Here is a 26,191-nt window from a genome sequence, read left to right on the forward strand (position 1 = left end):
CTCCCCCCTTTCTCTCCCCCCTTTCCCTCCCCCCTTTCTCTCCCCCCTTTCTCTCCACCTTTCTCTCTCCCTCCCCCTTCTCCCTCCCCCTTGTCTCTCTCCCTTTAGTCTGTGGAATTCTCTGCCTCAGAGGGCGGTGGAGGCCGGTTCTCTGGATGCTTTCAAGAGAGAGCTAGATAGGGCTCTTAAAAACAGCGGAGTCGGGGTACTGATTGGGGATGATCAGCCATGATCACATTGAATGGCGGTGCTGGCTCGAAGGGCCGAATGGCCTACTCCTGCACCTATTGGCTATTGTCTTTTCTCTCTCCCTCTCTGGGGTACAGAGGGAGCTAATGCTGCAGTGGTAATGCGTAGTTTCTGGCATTAATGCAGCATCAGACCTATCGAAGGCTCTAATGCAACTCTTTGGATGTATGGATGGGTTGTGTGCTAGATATCTGTCGCATCGTAAGGGTTCTGACGCATGAATGCAACATCACAGTCGTGGTGTAAGGCGTTAATGCAACATTTTAGCATCATGTACGGCACAATGGAAATCTCACTTGCAACAGTCATACGAGCCTGGAAACTAAAGCCCGGGTTCACGAGCAGTTTCCTCCCAACAGCCATCAGGCTCTTGAACACTACTGACTCCAGCAGAGCCATACAGCGTGGAAACAGGCCCGTCGGCCCAACTGGCTTATGCTGACCAAGATGCCATGGAGTGTGTAGGAAGGAACTGCAGATAGATGTCTATTTGGTGTCTATCTTCTGACCAACATGTCCCATCTACACTGGCCATTAAGGAAGAGGAGTAGAATTAGGACATTCGGCCCATCAAGTCTACTCTGCCATTCCATCATGGCTGATCTATCTCTCCATCTCAACCCCATGCTCCTGCCTTCTCACCATAACCCCTGCCACCTGTAGTCCCACCTGCCTGCGTTTGGCCCATATCCCTCCAAACCTCTCCTGTCTGTGTGGCATGACCAAACTAGACTCCAAACTCGGTCCTGCTTTAGGTTGCACTATTGCCTTTGGGGTTATTAGTTTTTTTTTTTAATTTATTGAGCTTCTATGTTGTGTTTATTATATAATCTACAGAGTATAGTGTTTACCAGCCGTGGTGCCACTGCAAGTAAGAATGCCATTGGTCATTTGTGACACTGAAACATTCTTGTGACTTTGGGCAACATTAAGGTATCTTGTTTCTGCCGCAGTTTCCGATGAGGTCTGGCTGCTGATTGAGCTGCGATGGAGCAGGAGGAGGAGGGCCAGGGTTGCGGTGGAGCTGCACTGGCGCCCCAGGTCCTGGCCGCAGGCGAGCTGAGGAAATGCGCCGAGCTGCTGCAGAGCCGGCAACGGGAGCGCAGGGCGGCGGCCATGGACGGCGCTGCGCTGGCGGTGCGCGGCTGCCTGGAGCAGGAGGGAGCGCAGGCTGAGCTGCAGCCACTCTTGCTGCTGCTCCTGCGCCTCTCCCGCAGCTGCCCCTTCGCAGACATCCGGGACAGGAGCGCAGGCATCCTGCGGGCTGTGCAGGTGAGTGCATGCACGGGTGCAGACACGCGGGCACCAAGCACAAAAGTTGCATTGGGTAGGTTATAAGTTCATATAGGAGCAGAATTAGGCCATTCGGCCCATCTAGTCTACTCCGCCATTCAATCATGGCTGATCTATTTCTCCCCCCTAACCCCATTCTCCTGCCTTCTCCCCATTAGCCCTGACTCCTGTACTAATCAAGTCTAATGGGTAGGTACACAAAAATGCTGGAGAAACTCAGCGGGTGCAGCAGCATCTATGGAGCGAAGTCAAGTCTCCGAGTGAACGGGTGATCGATTCTTGTGGATTCCGTGGGCCAAAAGGGACTGTTTTGTGTCTGAACTAAATATAAATTCATGGAATCTATCTGGGTGACCGCAATCTTTCTTGGTATTTTGTTGAGGATCTAACAGAGGAAAAGGCCACGTTTGACCTTGCTTTTTGTATGAGGAACATTTTAAATGATAATTGGCCTATCGGGGAAACTCCCTGCCTGAGGTCATCTTTTGCCGGCCCTGCTTTGTCCTGGTCTTGCTCCAGTGCCCTCCTCTTCCCTCTTCCCTCTCCCCCTCCCTCTCCCCCCCCACCCCCTTGTCACACACAATCAATCTGAAGAAGGGTCCCAAAGAAGGGTCTCCATTGATGCTGCCTGACCCATTGAGTTACTCCAACACTTTGTGCCCATCTATGTTAAAAGATAATAACTTCATATGTCAGTTATGAGGAAGGACATTATAGCCATAGAGGGAGTACAGAGAAGGTTCACCAGACTGATTCCTGGGATGTCAGGACTTTCATATGAAGAAAGACTGGATAGACTTGGCTTGTACTCGCTAGAATTTAGGAGATTGAGAGGGGATCTTATAGAAACTTACAAAATTCTTATGGGGTTGGACAGGCTAGATGCAGGAAGATTGTTCCCGATGTTGGGGAAGTCCAGGACAAGGGGTCACAGCTTAAGGATAAGGGGGAAATCCTTTAGGACCGAGATGAGAAGAAACTTTTTCACACAGAGAGTGGTGAATCTCTGGAACTCTCTGCCACAGAGGGTAGTTGAGGCCAGTTCATTGGCTATATTTAAGAGGGAGTTAGATGTGGCCCTTGTGGCTAAAGGGATCAGGGGGTATGGAGAGAAGGCAGGTACGGGATACTGAGTTGGATGATCAGCCATGATCATATTGAATGGCGGTGCAGGCTCGAAGGGCCGAATGGCCTACTCATGCACCTATTTTCTATGTATCTATGTCATGGATGGAGAATTAGGCCATTCGGCCCATCAAGTCTACCCTGTCATTCAGTCATGGCTGATCTATCTCTTCCTCCTCACCCCATTCTCCTGCCTTCTCCCCGTAACCTCTGACACCCGCACTAATCAAGGATCTGACAATCTCCGCCCTAAAACATTCAAATGAGTTCCCCATCACAGCTATCTAGTTGCCAGAGGGCCTATAGGGAAGAGTGGCCACAATATAATTACACATTTATATTGGGTTTGATAGTTTTACATCTATGGAGCGAAGGAAATAGGCAACGTTTTGGTGCCAAACCCCTTCTTCTCCAGCACTTTTGTCTGCCTGAGAAGAGCGTTTTTTTTGTGATTACATGGGAAACTACAGGGGTATGATGGGGGAAAGGCAATGAAGAAACAATGCACAAGAAATTGCAAAATAAATATATTCCTTTTAAGGACCAGATACCCAGAAGGAAATGTGATTCATCTGTGGCTGATGAAACGTCAAGAGAATATCACATTCAAGGAAGAGGCTTCTCAAATTGCCAGAAACAGCTGTTTGTCTGAGGATTGTGGAATTCAGCAAAGTGAATTGGCAACGACTGGCGAGGAGTAACTCAGCGGGTCAGGCAGCATCTGTGGAGAACATGGATAGGTGACGTTTCACAGAGTGCTGGAGTAACTCAGCGGGTCAGGCAGCATCTGTGGAGAACATGGATAGGTGACGTTTCACAGAGTGCTGGAGTAACTCAGCGGATCAGGCAGCATCTGTGGAGAACATGGATGGGTGATGTTTCACAGAATGCTGGAGTAACTCAGCGGGTCAGGCAGCATCTGTGGAGAACATGGATGGGTGATGTTTCACAGAGTGCTGGAGTAACTCAGCGGGTCAGGCAGCATAGAAACATAGAAAATAGGTGAAGGAGTAGGCCGTTCGGCCCTTCGAGCCTGCACCGCCATTCAATATGATCATGGCTGATCATCCAACTCAGTATCCTGTACCTGCCTTCTCTCCATACCCCCTGATCCCTTTAGCCACAAGGCCACATCTAACTCCCTCTTAAATATAGCCAATGAACTGGCCTCAACTACCTTCTGTGGCAGAGAATTCCACAGATTCATCACTCTCTGTGTAAAAATACTTCAGAGTGCTGGAGTAACTCAGCGGGTCAGGCAGCATCTGTGGAGAACATGGATAGGTGACGTTTGACAGAGTGCTGGAGAAACTCATCGGGTCAGGCAGCATCTCTGGAGAGAAGGGATAGGTGACGTTTCAGGTTGAGACCTTTCTTCTGCAGAAGAAGAACACCGATGTGCCACATAAAGTTTGAGGTTGAAAGCGGTTAATTCTTAAGGACTTGATGATCAATGTATCAGACCCTTGAGAGGAGGTTTACGAGAATGATCCCAGAAATGATTGGCCAAGTCGGTAGATATTTTTAAGGTAGAGATAGATAGATTCTTGATCAGTACGGGTGTCATTTTTCATGGTGGTGCTGCCGTTTGCTCAGTTTGGTCCAACTCTCACAGAGAGGGAAGGGGGGGGACATCTGGGGGGTATTTCATGTGCACTCTCGTCATTTTGTCCAGGTTAAAGTATGTGCCGGAAGATGGGGGGGACCTGTACTATTGAGGCATTCCTACCGCCCAGTTGCATGCAGGGTCCAGCAGACAATAGAGTTTAATAATCTACTCGTGTTGTGATGAATTCTGTCTGAATTACCAGCAGTGCTTGCATCGTTACAGTGTCAATGGACAACAGGTGCAGGAGTCGGCCATTCGGCTCTTCGAGCCAGCACCGACCGCCATTCAATGTGATCATGGCTGATCATCCACAATCAGTACCCCGTTCCTGCCTTCTCCCCATATCCCCTGACTCCGCTATCTTTAAGACATCCTGGGGATGTGGGCAGAATCTTGGATGCACTTTGTCAGGTGAACCCAAATGTGACAGAGTCTGGAGTTAGAAAATCTGGCTAATCTGTAGTTAGTAAAAAATATATATTTAAATGCAATAAGAATATTCTTTGGTTGTTCAAATTAAATATTAGCCATGGTAATGTGTGTTAAGTCCAAGAATTGCTGGTAGTCGCACAGTGACTAATACATTTCAACCAAAATAAATGGCTCGGTTGGGACGGTGGCGCAGCGGGTAGAGCTGCTGCCTCACGGCGCCAGAGACCCGGGTTCGATCCTGACTACGGGTGCTGTCCGTACGGAGTTTGTACGTTCTCCCCGTGACCTGCGTGGGTTTTCTCCGGGTGCTCCGGTTTCCTTCCACACTCCAAAGACGTGCAGGTTTGTAGGTTAATTGGCTTTGGTATAAAATTGTAAATTGTTCCCAGTGCGTGTAGGATGGTGCTAGTGTAGGGGGTGGTCGCTGGTCGGCACGGACTCCGTGGGCCGAAGGGCTTGTTTCCGCTCTTTATCTCTAAAGTCCAGAGTCATGTCTAAACTTGGAGCTGGACCTTCCCTACTGCAGTTCAATATTCTCTGCTATTGTGCTAATCTTTTGGCTGCAGCTCTAGATTAGTTAGCCAAGTCACAGTCAACTGAAAGACTGCTTTGTTTGTGGAATCTCTGCTGTCATAATCAAACTTTGATAAACGAGGAACTGAGCCATAATATTTCCAAGGCAAAGTCTTTCACTGTAATGGGAGTGCGATCCTTTCTTTAACATGGAGGGTGAAGGTGGTTTGCATCTTGGCTTGGATTCTTGGTAAGTTGGTTTGAGGGAATTGATGAGGTTAGGGCAAGGGACGGACAAAAAATGCCGTAGTAACTCAGCGGGTCAGGGAGCATCTCTGGAGAAAAGGGATAGGTGACGTTTCTGGTCGAGACCCTTCTTCAAGCCATTTTTTCAGGTCTCGACAGTCTGGGAGAGGGAAACTTGAAGAGGTACAAAGAACACATGAATGAAAGGGATTCAAAAGGACAAACCAAAGCCAGCTGTGATGATCTAGTAAAGGTGTTGTTTACATGGATATTAGTAAGGCATTAGATAACGTCTCTCATAGTAGGCTCAATAGCCAATAGGTGCAGGAGTAGGCCATTCGGCCCTTCGAGCCAGCACCGCCATTCAATGTGATCATGGCTGATCATCCCCAATCAGTACCCCGTTCCTGCCTTCTCCCCATATCCCCTGACTCCGCTATTTTTAAGAGCCCTATCTAGCTCTCTCTTGAAAGCATCCAGAGAACCTGCCTCCACCGCCCTCTGAGGCAGAGAATTCCACAGACTCGCCACTCTCTGTGAGAAAAAGTGTTTCCTCGTCTCTGTTCTAAATGGCTTACCCCTTATTCTTAAACTGTGGCCCTGGTTATAATACCTTCCATAAAAATATCAGTGCACATATATTCTCTTTTATTCTATTCCACAAACATCAAAAATATTTAAATTACATAGATTTAAATTTATTAGAACTGAAATTTAGGAGGTAGCTCTGTGGCCCCCTTCATTGAACCTGTGGCCCCCTAAATCCCAACATTTTTCTGTGGCCCCCCCCTGAAATTTGCCATGGATGGACCCTGGTTGGGAATCACTGAGTTAGACAGACACAAGGTGTTGTGCCACTGGTTTGAACAGGAGCAGGGGAATTATCGCTGGTTCTCTGCCAATTCTAATCCCTCCATCAACATCACTTGAACGATCTGATTGTCGAGTCATTTGTTTGTGCTTCTCCATATCGATACGTGTACCTCAGCCAATTGGCTGCGACTTGTTTGAAGACTAACATTGTGTAAACTGGATTCATGTTCATGGAGATGGCCACTGATTCTGGGCTGGCTTTCACCGGGTAGCAGAGACCTGTCTGTCATCCAGTACGTGACCAGCCTTGTCCACTAGGTCAGAAAGAACTGTGAGGTACAAGGAACTGCAGATGCTGGTTTACAAAAAACAAAGTGCTGGAGTAACACAATAGACAATAGCTGCAGGAGTAGTATAAAAGGTAGACAAAAGTGCTGGAGAAACTCAGCGGGTGCAGCAGCATCTATGCAGCGAAGGAAATAGGCAACGTTACCTATTTCCCAAAGGGTTTCGGCCCGAAACGTTGCCTATTTCCTTCGCTCCATAGATGCTGCCTCATCCGCTGAGTTTCTCCAGCACTTTTGTCTACCTTCTATATATATATAGATATAGATATATATATAGCCTTGTACATAATGAAACCCTTCTTCAGACTGAGGAGTAGGCCATTCAGCCCTTCGAGCTAGCACTACCATTCACTGTGATCATGGCTGATCATCCCCAATCAGTACCCTGTTCTTGCCTTCTCCCCATATCCCCTGACTCCGCTATCTTTAAGAGTCCTATCTAGCTCTCTCTTGAAAGCATCTGGAGAACCGGCCTCCATCGCCCTCTGAGGCAGAGAATTGCACAGACTCACCATTCTCTGTGTGAAAAAGTGTTTCCTCGGCTCCGTTCTAAATGGCCGACCCCTTATTCCTAAACTGAGACCCCTGGTTCTGGACTCCCCCAACATCGGGAACATGTTTCCTGCCAAGACTTGCGTGTCCAAACCCTCAACAATCTTATGTTTCAATGAGATTCCCTCTCATCCTAATAAACTCCAGAGTATACAAGCTTAGCGGCTCCAATCTATCAACATATTGACAGTCCCGCCACCCCGGGAATTAACTCAGCTGGTCATGCCACATCTCTGGAGGACAGGAATAGGCACAAAGTGCTGGAGTAACTCGGCTGGTCTGGATGGGTGACATTTCAGGTCTGAACCCTTCTTCCGACTGGGAGAAGAGTGTAAGGAGGGGTTCCAACCCGATATGTCACCCATCTTTTTCTCCAGAGATGCTGACTGGCCCGCTGAGTTATGCCCCTGTCCCACTTAGGAAACCTGAACGGAAACCTCTGGATACTTTGCGCCCCACCCAAGGTTTCCGTGCGGTTTCCGGAGGTTGCAGGTGGTTGCCGGAGGTTGCAGGTAGTGGAAGCAGGTAGGGAGACTGACAAAATTCTCCGGGAACCGCACGGAAACCTTGGGTGGGGCGCAAAGTCTCCAGAGGTTTCCGTTCAGGTTTCCTAAGTGGGACAGGGGCTTAACTCTCACCACTTTGAGTCTATCAGCAAAGAACTCGGCCGTGTGGAGCATGCAGTTGATAAAAAGGTGCTCTATATATAAATAAATGTGAGTGGCTGAACAGGATGTGGGACTTGCAAGCAAGGTTAGTATTTAACACCAATGGCTAATAACCCTTGAATTACACGCCGGGCTGTTTCCGACTGAGTCTGAATGTGTTTGTGGAATCAGACATGGGTCTGATACACAGCCTTAAATGTTGTTAGTGAACCAGGTATGTAATCCTTGCCGAAGGTCCTCACTGTCTGGTACTAAGCGAGCGTTTCTTCTCAAATCAATCTCTAGTTTACTCTTCCCCCACACAATCAGTCTGAAGAACTGGCCCAACGCAAAATGTCACCCATCATCATTTCTCCCAGAGTTGCTGCCTGCCTCGCTGAGTTACTCCAGAACTTTGTGTTCCATGCAAGATTCCAACATCTGCAGTTCCTTGCATCTGTGTCTCACTGCACCCACTGCAGGCATTGGTGCCGGAGGCCATAAAGGGAACAGATAAGAATTGCGCTAAACTGCAGTGGGAGAAATGGTCCCGACCAGAAGATGTCGCCCAGTATGAAGAAGGATCCTGTCCCCGAAGCGTCACCCATCCTTTTTCTCCAGAGATGCTGCCTGGCCCGCTGAGTTGCTCCAGCACTTTGTGACTATCTTTGGTATAAACTAGCATCTGCAGTTCCTTCCAGCACTTTGGGTTCTGCGACGGCTGGTAGGTGGGAGCGTCGTGATTAAGTTGCAAGAACAATGACACTGCGAGCTCTAGAGGGAGGCAAGTGGCCGGGAAGCTCGAATGAAACCAGACTTTGAGCAGTTTCTTGTTTTACCAAAATATAGATTTATTCAAGTATTTACAAAACTATTTACAATACAAAATAATTCGAAACAAAACACAAGACCATAATGCAAGCAAAACAAATATTCTTCAATATCAAGTATACTATTAAACCACTGTAGCCCCATCCTTAATAATATCCCCCCCCCCCCATAACATAGAAACATAGACATAGAAAATAGGTGCAGGAGTAGGCCATTCGGCCCTTCGAGCCAGCACCGCCATTCAATATGATCATGGCTGATCATCCAACTCAGTATCCCATCCCTGCCTTCTCTCCATACCCCCTGATCCCTTTAGCCACAAGGGCCACATCTAACTCCCTCTTAAATATAGTCAATGAACTGGCCTCAACTACCTTCTGTGGCAGATAATTCCACAGATTCACCACTCTCTGTGTGAAAAATGATTTTCTCATCTCGGTCCTAAAAGACTTCCCTCTTATCCTTAAACTGTGACCCCTAGTTCTGGACTTCCCCAACATCGGGAACAATCTTCCTGCAGAGAGAATGGCTATTTTTTTTTAAAACATTAATATCTCTCTGATTGTTCATTGATGGGAAAAACCCTCTGGTCCCGGAAGGCGGAGGGGGTCTCTGAGCGAGGTTGGCCAAAGATGGCGGCCGTGGGTGGCGGCGTCCTTTCGGAAATCGCAGCACAGTGGGCCAAAAGCGGTCGAGATCAGACTTTTAGTAATATATAGATTGTGGGAGGAAGGAAAAAGGGAAAAAAAACAGCAATTTAAAAAAAAAAGTAGAATGGTTCAGTAAAGTTAGTCCCTGGTGAGGTAGGAGTTTACAGTCCGAATGGCCTCTGGGAAGAAACTCCTCATCCTCTCCGTTCTCACAGCATGGCAACGGAGGCGTTTGCCTGATCGTAGCAGCTGGAACAGTCTGTTGCAGGGGTGGAAGGTGATTGGGGTTGTCAGTAGGTCGGGGACCAGCGAGTATGAGTGGCATCCTCGAAGGGGCGCGGTCCATGTGTACACGTGATAGATGTGGCCCACCATCCGCTCACAGACATGTGTCCCGGCCCCTATGCAGAACAACGTTTCCCACCCCTGAGTTAGGGATTCGGAAAGATGGTTAGGAAATTTCTAAAATTTGAGTTGAGTTTGTTCAGGGTTATCAGGTTCAGCTTGTTTGGCAGGAATGTGAAATCGGTTTACTTATTCCCGCTCCATGGATTTGTCATTAGGGTGGAAATGGTGCAGAGGAGATTCACCAGGATGTCGTTTGGGTTCAGGTTCTGGAGGGAGGCTGGTGTGGCTGGGACTTGGAGCGTAGGAGGCTGACCGGTGACATGGATAAATGTGAGGTTATCCACTATGGTAGCAAAAACAGGAAGGCAGATTATTATCAAAATTGTGTCAAGTTGGGAAAAGGGGAAGTACAGCAGGATCTGAGGGTCCTTGTTCATCAGTCAATTAAAGTAAGCATGCAGGTACAGCAGGCAGTGACGGGAGAGGGGAGAAGAGGGAGTGTCAACGTGGTCGGCATGGGCAAAGTGGGCCGAAGGGCCTATTTCTTTGCTGTGTCAATGCTCGTTTGGAGGTGTGTATGGAAGGAACTGCAGATGCTGGTTTAAACTGAAGATGGACACAAACTACTGGAGTAACTCCGGAGAGAAGGAATAATGGGTGACATTTCGGGTCGAGACCCTTCTTCAGTCTGTATCTGAAGGGTCTCGTATATCTCTCATATCCCTTATCCCTAACCAGTCTGAAGAAGGGTCTCGACCCGAAACGTCACCCATTCCTTCTCTCCAGAGATGTTGCCTGTCCCGCTGAGTTACTCCAGCTTTTTGTGTCTATCTTCGACTCATTTGGAGTTGCCTCTGGAGCCGGCCCGTTCCTGATTGAGTACGCCCAAGGCTGAGAACTGCCATCAGTAAACCATTGTCCCAGCTTTGCTGAGCAAGGATCGCTGATACGTTGCAATGCGAGACAAACATTTCCCAAGAACAAGTGATTACCACATGTGTCAACAGTTGGTGTTGCATAGGGTATTATTTGATGTGACCTGTTTGCATTGAGGGGGCAGCTGATGTATCTCCAGATGGCCCCTGCTACATTCATTCTCAGTGGCCACTCTCTCATAGAAACATAGAAAATAGGTGCAGGGGTAGGCCATTTGGCCCTTCAAACCAGCACCGCCATTCAATATGATCATGGCTGATCATCCAACTCAGTATCCTGTACCTGCCTTCTCTCCATACCCCCTGATCCCTTTAGCCACAAGGGCCATATCTAATTCCCTCTTAAATATAGCCAATGAACTGGCCTTAATTACTTTCACCACTCTCTGTGTGAAATTTTTTTTTTCTCTCATCTCGGTCCTAAAAGATTTCCCCCTTATCCTCAAACTGTGACCCCTTGTTCTGGATTTCACCAACATCGGGAACAATCTTCCTGCATCTAGCCTGTCCAACCCCTTAAGAATTTTGTAAGTTTCTATAAGATCCCCCGACAATCTTCTAAATTCTAGCGAGTACAAGCCGTCCTTCACTAAACTACTGCAACTTAAAAACATAGCAAATTCTTAAAGGTTTGGACAGGTTAGATACAGGAAAAATGTTCCCCTATGTTAGGGGAGTCCAGAACCAGAGGTCACACATTTTAATTCTCATGATGGCGGGACTGACATATGATGAAAGAATGGGTCGACTGAGCTTACATTCACTGGAATTGAGAAGAATGAGAGGGGATCTTATAGAAATTTAAAATTCTTAAGGGATTGGACAGGCTAGATGCAGGAAAAATGTTCCCAATGTTGGGGGAGTCCAGAACCTGGGGTCACAGTTTAAGAATAAGGGGTAGGCCATTTGGGACTGAGATGAGGAAAAACGTTTTCACCCGGAGAGTTGTGTATCTGTGGAATTCATTGCCCCAGATGGCTGTGGAGGCCAAGTCAGTGGATATTTTTAAGGCATAGATAGATAGATTCTTGATTAGTGCGGGTGTCAGAGGTTATGGGGAGAAGGCAGGAGAATGGGGTTGAGAGGGAGAGATAGATCAGTCATGATCGAATGGCGGAGTGGACTCAATGGGCCGAACGGCCTAATTCTGCTCCTATCACTTGTGAACACGAGACCCGGGTTCGATCCTGACCTTGGGTGGTGCTGTCTGTGTGGAGTTTGCACGTTCTCCCTGTGACCGCATGGGTTTCCTCCCACATTCCAAAAACATACAAATTTGTCTGCCGATTGGCCCCCTGTAACTAAACAAGATCCCTAATGCGTGCCGGGATTGGATGAGAAAGTGGGGGATAACTTAGAACTAGTGTGAATGGGTCGGCGTGGACTCGGTGGGCCGAAGGGCCTGTTTCCATGCTGTACCCCCAAACTCTTTAGCGGGACATTTTGATAGTTCCTTATCCGTATTGATAGGAATACCATGATGTTCTTCCCCTTTGTAAAGAAATCGTAAATGATTTTATTCCCAGAGGGTTTCCATCTAATCTAAAAACTTGAAAGGAACAAAGATTTGAAAAGACATGTCAATATTTGATACACTCAGTATTTGTGTGTAACTATACAATGTATGTCAACATAGATAACCTTTGCAAACACTACTCTGGAGTAACGCTAATCTGTGAGAGGATGCATGGGAGAACATGATATTCTTGCTGCTGAAAGTTCCAAACGTGAAATGTGTTGTTTTTTTAATGTTTTGCTTGTGACTAAAATCCAAAATACGGAAATTTGAACGTATAAAATTATGAGGGGTATAGATAGGGTGGACAGAATATTTTTCCCCAAGATAGAAAAATATAAAGACTAGAGGGCATAGCTATAAAGCACGAGGGCAAAGTATCATGGAGGTGGGCGGGGCACAGAGAGGGTGGTGGGTGCCTGGAACGCATAGGTACAGGCGGATACCACAGTGGCATTTAAGTGGCTTTTATGGCAGGCACATGTACATGGAGGGAATTTCCATAAAGGAACTGCTGATGCTGTTTTAAACTAAAGATAGAGGTGTAAGCCATGTAGAACGGAGACGAGGAAACACTTTTTCACAGAGAGTGGTGAGTGGAATTCTCTGCCTCAGAGGGCGGTGGAGGCCGGTTCTCTGGATACTTTCAAGAGAGAGCTAGATAGGGTTCTTAAAGATAGCGGAGTCAGGGGATATGGGGAGTAGGCAGGAAAGGGGTAGTGATTGGGGATGATCAGCCATGATCACATTGAATGGCGGTGCTGGCTCGAAGGGCCGAATGTCTAAAATATCCACTGACTTGGATCCCACAGCCTTCTGTGGCAAATAATTCCACGGGTTCACCACCCTCTGATTAAAGATGTACACGGATGTACAAAGATGTATATCGGGTACACTGAAAAACATTTGTTCTCGTGCAAACCAGTCAAAGAAAAGACTACTTTCGGGCAACAAAGTGACGCAGCGGGTAGTGTTGCTGCCTCACAGCGCCAGAGACCCGGCTATGATCCTTACTACGGGTGCTGTCTGTACGGAGTTTGTACGTTCTCCCCGTGACCTGCGTGGGTTTTCTCCGGGAGCTCCGGTTTCCTCCCGCAGATGTACAGGTTTGTAGGTTAATTGGCTTCGGTAAAATTGTCCCTAGTGTGTGCAGGATGGTGCGAGTATACGGGGTGATCGCGGCTTCGCACGGACTGGGTGGGCCGAAGGGCCTGTTTCTGCGCTGTACCTTTACTTTAGAGCAGGGGTTCCCAACCTTTTTCTTCCCATTTCCCCCTGGCAACTTTAATAGCGCATGACAATGTGATTTCCCTTATTTATCAACAACTAATGATGAACAGATCCAAGAACCAAACCAAACCAAGACACCAGAACCAAACACAGTCAGTCAATGAGAAAAAAATATGTACAAATCCACAGTCAACAAACTTACCCCCTGGGTTGGTGAAATTTACCCCAGGTTGGGAACCCTTACTGTAGAGATACAGCGCGGAAACGGGTCCTTTGACCCACCGAGTCCACCCTGACCAGCAATCACCCCGCACACTAGCACCATCCTGGGGACTATCATGGACTCCCCCACCTGCAAGCTCGCATCTGAATTCGCCTTTTTACTTGACAACTTCTCTCTCACTCAGCACGTCACCTTTCCCACCCATGACAAAGTTCACATCCTTAATAATAATAATGATGGATGGGATTTATATAGCGCCTTTCTAATACTCAAGGCGCTTTACATCGCATTATTCATTCACTCCTCAGTCACACTCGGGGGTGGTAAGCTACTTCTGTAGCCACAGCTGCCCTGGGGCAGACTGACGGAAGCGTGGCTGCCAATCTGCGCCTACGGCCCCTCCGACCACCACCAATCACTCACACACATTCACACACAGGCAAAGGTGGGTGAAGTGTCTTGCCCAAGGACACAACGACAGTATGCACTCCAAGCGGTATTCGAACCGGCTACATACCGGTTGCCAGCCGAACACTTAGCCCATTGTGCCATCTTGACCTGGTCTGCTCCACAAATCAACCGGTACTCGACCTCCATCCATGACTCTTCCCCCTCTCTGATCATAAGCTTATACGGTTCACCATCCCTTCTCCGACACCTCGCCCCCGCTTCCTCCGAGAAATCACCTTCCGTAATCTAAAATCCATTGATTCCCACCATCTCTCTGACCTCCTCTCCACCACTCTCCCCCTGGACTCAACCCCCATCTCACCTGATGATCTCACAAACCATCTCAACTCCACCTTGTCTACCTCCCTTAACACTATGGCCCCCCTCAAAACAAGAACCGTAACTTTCAACACATCTTCACCCTGGTACACACCTGCACTTCGTAAACTGAAACAGACTGGTCGCCGACTTGAACGACTCACAAAGAAATCATCTCTCACAGTCCACCTTGAAGCTTACAAACTCCACCTCACTGACTACAAAGATGCCCTCATTGCTGCAAAATCTGCCTACCTCTCCTCCATATTTCACCGATCCCCTGCCTAAACCACAGAACCCTCTTCTCCACAGTGGGCAACCTCCTCAAGCCTCGAGCCAACACTCTCCCTACCTCTACTCCGGCTCTCTGCAACTCATTTCTCCACTTTTTCGCTGATAAAATCAGCACCATCTATCAATCTTTATCCCCTGTACCCGACTCCCCAGCATCTACTCCACCACCTACCACGGCCCCTCCTTTCAACATCTCCACTGACCTCCTTACCCCTCCTCCACACTGCTTCCTCTCCCAGTTTGACCTGGTCACCCCTATTGAAATCTCCAAACTCATCAGCTCTTCCAAACCCACTACCTGCTCCCTCGACCCTCTCCCCACTCCCCTGTTGAAGTCCTGCCTCCCCGTTCTCTGCCCCTACCTCACTAATCTCTTCAACTCCTCATTGTCCCAAGGAATTGTCCCCTCCGCTTTCAATACTGCTGCTGTTACACCAATCTTAAAGAAACCTGGTCTTGATCCCTCCTCTCTCATTAACTACCGCCCAATCTCAAACCTCCCCTTTCTTTCAAAAACCCTGGAGCGTATCGTTGCGTCGCAACTTCATTCCCACCTCCTTGCGTATAACCTACTCGAACCCCTCCAATCTGGCTTTCGCCCCCTCCATAGCACAGAAACTGCTCTCCTCAAAGTCCTCAACAACCTCCTCACCTCTGCTGACACTGGTTCCCTCAACATCCTCATCCTCCTCGACCTGAGCGCAGCCTTCGATACAGTGAACCATAACATCCTGCTCACCAGACTCAAAGACCTTGGCATTGAAGGCTCTGCACTCAGCTGGCTCCGTTCCTACCTTTCCAACAGATCCCACTTCATCTCTCTCCACAACCACACCTCTGCTACAGCCATAGTCACTCAAGGCGTTCCCCAAGACTCCGTACTCGGCCCCCTCCTCTTCATCATCTACATCCTCCCCCTTGGTCAGATACTCCGCCACTTCAACCTGGACTTCCACTGTTATGCTGATGACACCCAGATCTACCTCGGCACCAAATCCCCCCACAACCCCCCCCTCTCCCATATCAACTCCTGTTTGTCAGCTATAAAAATCTGGATGCAACATAACTTCCTCAAACTCAACAGCGATAAGACAGAATTCCTCCTCATAGGCTCCAAAGCCACACTCAGCAAAATCAATAACCCCACTCTCACCATCGACGGCACCACTGTCTCCCCATCTCCCCAGGCCCGCAACCTTGGCGTGATCTTTGATTCCACCCTCTCCCTTGAGCCTCACATCCGCCATGTCATTAAAACCTCCTTCTTTCATCTCCGCAACATCGCCAAACTCAGACCCTCTCTCACACCTCCTGCTGCTGAAAGACTCATCCATGCCTTCATCTCCTCCCGACTGGACTACTGCAACTCACTTCTCCTTGGCATCAGCTCCACCTACATCAACCGACTCCAACTGGTCCAGAACGCAGCCGCCCGACTCATCACCCACACCAAATCCTGGCATCACATCACTCCAGTCCTCAAACAACTTCACTGGCTTCCCACCTCCCACCGGATCAACTACAAAATCCTGATCCTCACCTACAAAGCCCTCCACCATCTGCCCCCCCCCCATATTTCACTGACCTCCTCTCCCCCTACCAACCCTCACGGTCCCTCAGATCCACATCAGCCGGTCTCCTCTCCATCCACAAGTCCAACCTCCGCAGTTTTGGGGACAGAGCCTTCTCCAGGGCAGCTCCCAGGCTCTGGAACTCCCTCCCCCAACTGATCCGCAATTCCGTGTCCCTCACCATCTTCCAGTCCCGCCTCAAGACCCATCTCTTCACCTCTGCCTATCCTTAGCCCCACGTCCCCCTCCCTTTTCATCTGTGCATTAATTGCATCATATTGTGTTTTGTATTGAATTCTGTCTTTACTTTGTGTACTAGTCATGTCTCTACTATTTATTTCATTCCCCTTACATGTTTTTCCTCTACCTGCTAAATTTTTGTAAGGTGTCCTTGAGACTCTTGAAAGGCGCCCATAAATAAAATGTATTATTATTATTATTATTATTATTTACGGAAGCCAATTAACCTACAAACCTGTACGTCTTTGGAATGTGGAAGGAAGTCAAGTCAGGAGAGTTTATTGTCACGTGTCCCAGATAGGACAATGTAATTCTTGCTTTGCTTCAGCACAACGGAATATAGTCGGCACTGACTACAAAACAGATCAGTGTGTCCATATACCATTATATAAATATATACACACATCAATAAATCAGCCGGAGCGGCTGGAGAAAGTCTAAAGGTTGTGCATTGTGAACGGCTCAATTGTATTTATGCAGAGTGTTGTCTTTGACTGGAGAGCCTGGAAATAGAAAGATTTTCTCTGTACCTCTCTACACTTGGCAATAAGAAGCTAAACATGAACTCCTCTGCGGTACGGTGTGTATTTATTTATTTATGCATCCATCGGAGGCTGATTACACTTTACATTTGGAGTTGAACACTTTGTTCGGGTGACGCGCGCACACCTTCATCACAGATTTGTTTACCTGTAAATATCCAAAGGTGTTCTGTACACTGTGAGTTGTTACTGCTCGACAGTGTGTTACTGCTGTGTTAGTATTACCAACAGTTGTGGGCTGTTTTGATTCACACCTGCCCTGGACAAGTCGGGGGGGTGGTGGGAGGGGGGTGGGGTGGGGTGCGGGGGGGGGGGGGGGGGCTGGCGTCATCTGTTTGGCCCCGAAGGATCGGTGTGCCTGACAGTCCTATAGTTTGAAGACTGATTGTGATATTGTAATTACTGTGAGCAATTCTGGGCACCATATCTGAAGAAGGATGTGCTGGCTCTGGAGAGGGTCCAGAGGAGGTTTTTACAAGAATAATTCCCAGTGAAAAGCTTTATTTTACACTGTATCCAAACAGCCGAAATATACTATATATGAACACAATCAGTTCAAACTCCAGTACAACAGGTGGAGCAAAGGGGAAGATACAGAGTGCAGAATATAGTTCTCAGCATTGTAGCATCAGCATCAGTTCCACAGACGAAGTCCAATGTCCGCAATGGGGTAGAGGTGAATCGGACAGTACCCTAGCTTATGGAAGGGCCGTTCAGAAGCCTGATGACAGAGGGGAAGAAGCTGTTCCTGAGTCTGGTGGTGCGCGCTTTCAAGCTTCTGTACCTTCTGCCGGACGGGAGCGGGGAGAAGAAGGAATGACCGGGGTGGGACAGGGACAAGTCTTTGATTATGTTATACTGGACTTTCCTCCGCAGATGCTGCCTGACCCGTTGAGTTCTTCCAGCACTTTGTATTTTGCTCAAGATTCCAACACCTGCAGTTTTCCTTGTGTCTCCATCCAAGTCACACTGCATCATGGACAGTGCGAGTCGGCACTAGTGGAACACTGATAAGGTGTTTTGCTTCATTGGGAGATTATTGTGTAACTTCTTTTGTAAGATTAGTGAGCTGGATTATTTTCCCAGGCGCTGCAGAATGAATAATTGCAACAAGACCGTTTCTGCCGTTCTACAACGGCGAGCAGAATCTCCCGGCTGGCGGGCACGTTTACTTTCTGCAAGACACAATGTGCTGGAGAAACTCAATGGGTCATGGATAATCTGTGGAGTGAATAGACAGGCGATGTTTTGGGTTGGGACCCTTCTTCAGACTAATGAAGGGGGGGGGGGGGAAGAAAGCTGGAAGAGAGGAGGGGAAGAACGAGGGCTAGAGAGTGATAGGTGGACACAGGTGAGGGTGCCGAATACTTTAGACTTTAGAGCAGTGGTTCCCAACCTTTTTTTGGCCATGCCCCACCTAATCACCTCTAAAATCCTGATGCCCCCCCCCCCCCCCCCCCCCCCCCCCCCCCCCATGTGGTGATATATAATTCTTATCATTTAAAAAGTGAACTCCGTTTCAGCTGAAGAAACATAAACTACATATGTTTACCTGATGGAAAATCCAAAAAAAATAAAAATCGGACCTCCTCAGTCGCGCTCAATTGCCCCCCTTAAAAATCAAATTGCCCCCACGTTGGGAACCACTGCTTTAGAGATACAGCACGGAAACAGGCCCTTCGCCCCACCGAGTCCGCGCCGACCCGTAATCCCCGCACACTAGCACTATCCTACACACACACACTAGGCACAGTTTACAATTTTACCCAAGCCAATGAACCTCTAAACCTGCACGTCTTTGGAGTGTGGGAGGAAACCGGAGCACCCGGAGAAAACCCACGCGGTCACAGGGAGAACGTGCAAACTCCACACAGACAGCGCCCGTAGTCAGGATGGAACCCGGGTCTCTGGCGCTGTGAGGCAGCAACTCTACCGCTGTGCCACCGTGTGTAGGTTGCCGCCTTTGTTGCTTGCTCCAGCCCCCCGTCTCTGCCCAGAGTTTGGTGTGTGCTGCCCGCTCTCCATCCCCTATCTCCGTGGCTGTGTTATCTGCAGCTCTCCCCCCCCCCCCCCCCCCCGTGCTCCTTTCCTCTCCTATCTCCGCTTGTCTTCCCAACCGCGCAACTCCCACACCCGTGCATGCCCTTGCAGCTGGGCAGCCCCACGCTGCAAGCGGGCGGACCTGCTATCTGCTCACCGGATACACACAAGTACACACTGTCCCCTTTCCTTTGTGCCCTGTTAAGTGTGCTCGAGCTATTCCGCCAAACCATAGCCTTGAAATGGGACAGTGAAACGTCACCTAGAGTGTGTTTGCAAATAAAGGATTTCATCTCTCTACAGCACAGAAACAAGCTCTTCGGACAAAATCATCCATGGCCCATCTAAGCTAGTCCCATTTGGCCCACATCCCTCAACCTTTCCTATCCATGATCCAGCCCGTGTCTTTTTTCATAGGTTCTCGGAGCAGAATTAGGCCATTCGGCCCATCGAGTCTACTCCGCCATTCAGTCATGGCTGATCTATCTTTCCCTCTCAGCCCCATTCTCCTGCCTTCTCCCCGTACCCCCTGACACCCGTACTAATCAATTTGGTACTAAAATGTTTAATTTTAGTTCAGTTTAGAGATACAGTGTGGAAACAGGCCCTTCGGCCCACCGAGTCCATGCCGACCCTAGATCACCCATTCACACTAAGTCCATGCTATCCCACTTTCCCATTGTGCTGCCCGATTCAGCCTCATTTATAATACTTCTCTTTCTGGATTTGATTTTGGAACACTCTTGATTTGAGCACTAAAATTCAATTAAATACACTAGGCTTTTAAAATATTTCAGTGATTCGAAAGGCTTGGATAGAGTGGATGTGGAGAGGATGTTTCCACTAGTGGGAGAGTCTAGGACCAGAGGGCACAGCCTCAGAATTAAAGGACGTTCCTTTAGGAAAATGAGGAGGAATTTCTTTAGTCAGAAGGTGGTGAATCTGGCGAATTCATTGCCCCAGACGGCAGTGGAGGTCAATAGACAATATGTGCAGGAATAGGCCATTCGGCCCTTCGAGCCAGCACGGCCATTAAATGCAATCATGGCTGATCATCCACAATCAGTACCCCGTTCCTGCCTTCTCTCCAAGTTGAATATTTTTTAAGGCAGAGATAGATAGATTGTTGAACAGTACAGATGTTAGGGGTAGTCAGGATGTCAGACTGAAGAAGGGTTTCGGCCCAAAACGTTGCCTATTTCCTTCGCTCCATAGATGCTGCTGCACCCGCTGAGTTTCTCCAGCTTTTTTGTGTACCTTCGATTTTCCAGCATCTGCAGTTCCTTCTTTAACAGATGTTATGGGGAGAAGGCAGGAGAATGTGGTTACAAGTCCTCTTGAAATAAATGCTAGCAGTGAGTTTGCTTTCTATACAATACCGATTTGACTTGCAGATTCACTTTTTGGGAATCCTGCACCAGCACTCCCAAGTCCCTTAGCAATTCCGATTTCTGGATTCTCTCCCCATTTAGAGAATAATAACCATGGCTGATCTATCTCTCCCTCGCATTGAAACATTTTGTCACCAGTGGAAGCCATCGGTTCAACCTTTACATCTTTTATCAATTTGAGACTTGTAGTTTGACCATTAGACTCTTTAAAGGGGAATAATCTCTCCATTTAATAAATACGAAAGGAGAAACAAACTCTTTATAAAATATTTGTTTTTTTCTTTGCCTCTGCAGTTCCCTGTCTCCACGTTTCAGCATCTGCAGTTCTTTGCATCTTTCTACGTTGCAGCTCCTGCAGTTCCTTGTCTCTGCGGGGAGGGGGGGGGGGGGGGGCGTTGTTGGTATCAGGCCATTATTGGGCCTGGGGAAGGCAGTGGGAGGTTGCCCCGGGCCGGCCCAGGTGTATCAATGACATGGACACCCGCACACACAGAGAGGCTTGTTGCTTGGTAGAAATGTAACTCTCCTTCTCACCATTAAAGTCTGGACTTGCCTGATTCTCCTCCTTTATTGGCAATACATCAAAATGCATTTTGTACAGGGGATTAGGATTGTTGTGCAATTTTTTTATTCTTAATTTGAGGATAATTTTCTACATTAAAAAAAAATGGTAAGACTGTTCGGTGAACTCCATGTTGTAATCGGTGCTAAGTAATTCTTATCAGCTTGCAAATAGGAAAGAAAGCTTCTTGCTTGGTTGAAATTTAACTCCCCTTTTCACCAGTGTTGCATCGTTCTCATCTCTTTATTGGCAATAACTCAAAATGTATCATGTCCCAGCGATGAGGATTGCTATGCAAATTCGCTATTCTTAATTTTAAGAATTTTAATTCTACATGTTTTTAAAAAGAATTTAAAGGCTTGCATGCAAAATCAGTGTAAGAAAGTGTGAAGAAGGGTCTCGACTCGAAACGTCACCCATTCCCTTTTGTCCCGCTGAGTCACGGCCTCTCTCTCTCTCTCTCTCTCTCTCTCCCAAATCCAATTTCCGAGCCTTCTCCCCTTGACACTCGTTCTAATCGAGAAACTTGTCCAGCTTTTTGTGGGTGGACGAGAAATGCTGGAGAAACTCAGCGGGCGAGGCAGCATCAGTGGCGAGAAGGAATGGGCGACGTTTCGGGTCGAGACCCTTCTCCAGACTGATGGTGTCTATCTTCAGTGTATCGGTGAATTCCGTGTTGCAATCGGTGCCAAGTCATTCCGATCAGCCTGGAGCTAAATAAAAACACTGTGTCTGTAGGAAGGAACGGCAGGTGCTGGTTTACACCGAAGATAGACACAAAATGCTGGAGTATCTCGGCGGGACAGGCAGCGTCTCTGGAGAGAAGGAATGGGTGAAGAATGGTCTCGACCAGAAACGTCTCCTATTCCTTCTCTCCAGAGACGCTGCCTGTCCCGCTGAGTTACTCCAGCATTTTGTGTGTCGTGTCCTTTCATAGTGTGTGTCCTATGCTAGGCAGTGCCAAAGGGCAAGCGCTTGAGCAGCTGGGCTGTTGCTGCAATGGGTTCGCAGTAGAGGAACGAGTTTGCCACTGAAGTAGACAATAGGCTTATTATTATTGCACTACTTTTGTGTTTTTTGTGGGTACGTATGTATGTATGTGTGTGTGTGTGTGTGTATATGTGTGTGTATATGTGTGTGTGTGTGTGTGTGTGTGTGTGTGTGTATATATATATATATATGTGTGTGCGTATGTGTGTGCGTGTATGTATATATATACATACACACACCTCCACCATCTGGCCCCCCCATATCTCACTGACCTCCTCTCCCCCTACCAACCCTCACGGTCCCTCAGATCCACATCAGCCGGTCTCCTCTCCATCCACAAGTCCAACCTCAGCAGTTTTGGGGACAGAGCCTTCTCCAGGGCAGCTCCCAGGCTCTGGAACTCCCTCCCCCAACTGATCCGCAATTCCGTGTCCCTCACCATCTTCCAGTCCCGTCTCTTCACCTCTGCCTATCCTTAGCCCCACGTCCGCATCCCTTTTCATATGTGCATTAATTGCCTCATACTGTGTTTTGTATTGAATTCTGTCTTTACTTTGTGTACTAGTCATGTCTCTACTATTTATTTCATTCCCCTTACATGTTTTTCCTCTACCTGCTAAATTTTTGTAAGGTATCCTTGAGACTCTTGAAAGGCGCCCATAAATAAAATGTATTATTATTATTATTATTATTGTGTGTGTGTGTGTGTGTATGTGTATATATATATGTGTGTGTATATGTGTGTGTATATGTGTGTATATGTGTGTATATATGTGTGTGTGTGTATATGTGTGTGTATATATGTGTGTGTGTGTATATGTGTGTGTATATATATATATGTGTGTGTGTGGGGGAAGGTACTGTAGATGCTGGTTTAAATCAAAGGTAGGCTCAAAATGCTGGAGTAACTCAGCGGGACAGGCAGCATCTCAGGAGAGAAGGAATAGGTGACGTTTCGGGTCGAGAGCCTTCTCCAGACTTCAGCAAGTAATAAGAAAGTCATTGTTCTATCTGGGACACACGACAATAAGACACTCTTTGCTCTTGACTCTTGAAGTGCGTGTGTGTACCAAAGATCACAGAGTCAGCCACGCACCGCATCTCAGGGTGAGATCTGGATATCTCGCCCCTTTGTGCAAATTCTGTTTTTGCGAAAACTCGCAGGAGCGCTGCAGAAGCGCGTTCATTTGCATAGGGGAGACGTGATATATATATATATATATAGTAAAGTTGCATCGACATATGTGTTTAAGAAGGAACTGTAGATGCTGGAAAATCGAAGGTAGACAAAAGTGCTGGAGAAACTCAGCGGGTGCAGCAGCATCTATGGAGCGAAGGAAATAGGCAACGTTACGGGACGAAACCCTTCAGGAAGGAAATAGGTAACGTTTCGTGCCGAAACCCTTCGGGTTTCGTCCCGAAACGTTGCCTATTTCCTTCGCTCCATAGATGCTGCTGCACCCGCTGAGTTTCTCCAGCATTTTTGTTGCATTGACAAATGTTAGACTGAGTTTGCAGCGGGATGGGGAGGGGAGGGGAGGGGCGGTGATGGGCGGCGCTGGGTGACGGGGCCGCGGGTATATAAGGGCGGCGCGGTCAGAGCGGGCAGTCCGCGCCGCCGGAGAGGGGAGTCCACGCCGCTCCGCTCCGCTCCCGTCCCGTCCCCGACATGAGGGTCTCCGCCCCCCCTCGCAGCGCTGCCGGCGACCCGGCGCTGAAGGACTACCACACCTGCGACTATTGCAAGCGGGTCCGCCCCCAGGTGAGTGGGCAGCCGGCCAGGTGAAGCCTTTCCTCTCACCTGAATGAGGGGGGGGGTCCAGCAGGTAAGGGGCGCCTGGCTACCAACACCTGGGCCTGGACCCCCTGGGGGTCACCAGGATGAGGAGAGGGGAGGGGGGCCTGAACAGAGTGGATGTGGACAGGATTTTTTCACACAGACAGTGGTGAATCTCTGGAACTCTCTGCCACAGAGGGTAGTTGAGGCCAGTTCATTGGCTATATTTAAGAGGGAGTTAGATGTGGCCCTTGTGGCTAAGGGGATCAGAGGGTATGGAGAGAAGGCAGGTACGGGATACTGAGTTGGATGATCAGCCATGATCATATTGAATGGCGGTGCAGGCTCGAAGGGCCGAATGGCCTACTCCTGCACCTAATTTCTATGTTTCTAGGATGTTTCCACTGGTGGGAGAGTCTAGGGCCAGAGGGCACAGCCTCAGAATTAAAGGATGTTCCTTTAGAAAGGAGATGAAACAGAAACATCGAAAATAGGTGCAGGAGGAGGCCATTCGGCCCTTCGAGCCAGCACCGGCATTCATTGTGATCATGGCTGATCGTCCCCAATCAATAACCCGTGCCTGCCTTCTCCCCATATCCCTTGACTCCACTAGCCCCTAGAGCTCTATCTAACTCTCTCTTAAATCCATCCAGTGACTTGGCCTCCACTGCCCTCTGTGGCAGGGAATTCCACAACTGTCTGGGTGAAAAGGTTTTTTCTCACCTCAGTCTTAAATGACCTCCACTTTATGAGGAGCAACTTCTTCAGTCAGAGGGTGGTGAATCTGTGGGATTCGTTCATTGCCGCAGAGGGCTGTGGAGGCCAAGTCGGTGAGTGGTTTTTAAGGCGGAGATGGACAAGTTTCTTGATTAGAACGAGTGTCAAGGGGAGAAGGCAGGGATATGGGATTGGGAGAGAGGGAGAGATTGGTCGTGACTGAATGGCGGAGTAGACTGGATGGGCCGAATGGCCGAATTCTACTCTGATAACTTGTGAACTGATAAAGTTTGTGTTTTGCGGTTCCCCTGAGTTTATTGCTGGAGTTGAGCTGCGAGGTCTCCTCGTCCCACCCACCCTTCCCTGTCGTCTCTTCAGTTGCCACCTCTCCCAGTTGCCACCGTGCCTTAGTAACCCGTAGGAAGGAACCGCAGGTGCTGGTTTACACTGAAAGATAGACACAAAATGCTGGAGTAACTCGGCGGGTCAGACAGCATCTCTGGAGAAAATGAATAGGTGAGGTTTCTGGTAGAGATCCTTCTTCAGGCTGTGTCTATCAGCATTTTGTGTCTATCCTCCGGTTTTAAGCAAGTTGGCTGCAAGGAACAAGAACAGGTGCTGGAACATTCCCTGAGGGGCTGATATGGGTGTGATTTTTTTGCACTAATGCCCCAACCCTGATCCATGTGCTTTACGAATAGATGTCCGTCCCCCCCCCCCCCGTAGTTATTGGGGTGCCCCCATCGTAATTATTGCCCCCTCCATTGTGGTTATTGGGGTGCCCCCTCCCTGTTGTCATTCACATCCTGCACAATTTGTACAGTCTACAATAGTTCCCACTAGTAACTATCGGAGTGACCTCCCCCTCCCCATTGTAATTATTGGGGTGCATTTTCCCCTATGAACTATTGGGGTACGCGAGCTGGGTCTAATTACCTTCATGGTTTATTTTTTAATCGTCTAGATTTCCAGCTCCGTGCTTCACTTCCCGCTGCCTGCCTCTCTCTCTGTTTTACTTCCCAGCTGATTTATGGAATTTGGCAGCTCAGTGACTTTTCAAACTCCCAGCCAAGCGTTTGGGTTGAGACCAGATAGAGCAGGAATTAGCCAGACTAATGTTTTTCAAATGCCATGGTGGCTATTTAATTCTGCTTGCCTGAACCACCTCCACATCCATCTATCCAAGCCATCAATTAATTCAATATGTAATTAATTCACATGTCTATATAGATATATTTGTGTGTGTGTGTGTGTGTGTGTGTGTGTGTGTGTGTGTATACATACACATACATACACGCATGCATACATACATACACGTGCCCACACACATGCATATAAGTATAGTCTCTTCATGAGTTTAAGTTTGCTCACACCACACAGACGGCAATGATAAACCTTCGAAATCCTGCAGGACATTTCTCGAGCTGGAAAGGGTGCCGAGGAGATTTACTGCGCTCTTGGGAGAGGTTGGGCTTTTTTCCTTGTGGCGCAGGGGGAAGAGGGGTCATATTACAGGGGTATACAAGATCACAAGGGGGGGCTAGATAGGGTTGAATGCACACGGCCTTTTAAACAGAGTAGGGGGAATCAAGAACCAGAGGATGTAGGTTTAAGATGAGAGGAAAGACAGCAATGGGGTCGGGCAGCACCTGTAATTGAATTGCGTAGGAAGGAACTGCAGATGCTGGTTTATCAGGAAGATAGAGCCAAAATGCTGGAGTAACTCAGCGGGTCAGGTAG

The 26,191-nt window shown here is 48.2% G+C and overlaps 1 protein-coding gene across 1 annotated transcript in view; it reads left to right on the forward strand.

Moving 5' to 3' along the window:
- The first annotated feature begins 301 nt into the window (after positions 1–301).
- LOC116988205 (sestrin-1-like) overlaps positions 302–26,191 on the forward strand; it is a 43,054-nt gene continuing 17,164 nt past the window's right edge. The window contains exons 1-2 of the mRNA XM_033044757.1: positions 302–414; positions 1,203–1,521. Coding sequence (XP_032900648.1) covers positions 1,237–1,521 — 285 coding nt within the window. The 5' untranslated portion in view covers positions 302–414; positions 1,203–1,236. The remainder of the gene's footprint in view (positions 415–1,202; positions 1,522–26,191) is intronic.

Source organism: Amblyraja radiata, chromosome 27 (genome assembly GCF_010909765.2).
Source record: "Amblyraja radiata isolate CabotCenter1 chromosome 27, sAmbRad1.1.pri, whole genome shotgun sequence".
In the NCBI taxonomy this organism is placed as follows: domain Eukaryota; kingdom Metazoa; phylum Chordata; class Chondrichthyes; order Rajiformes; family Rajidae; genus Amblyraja; species Amblyraja radiata.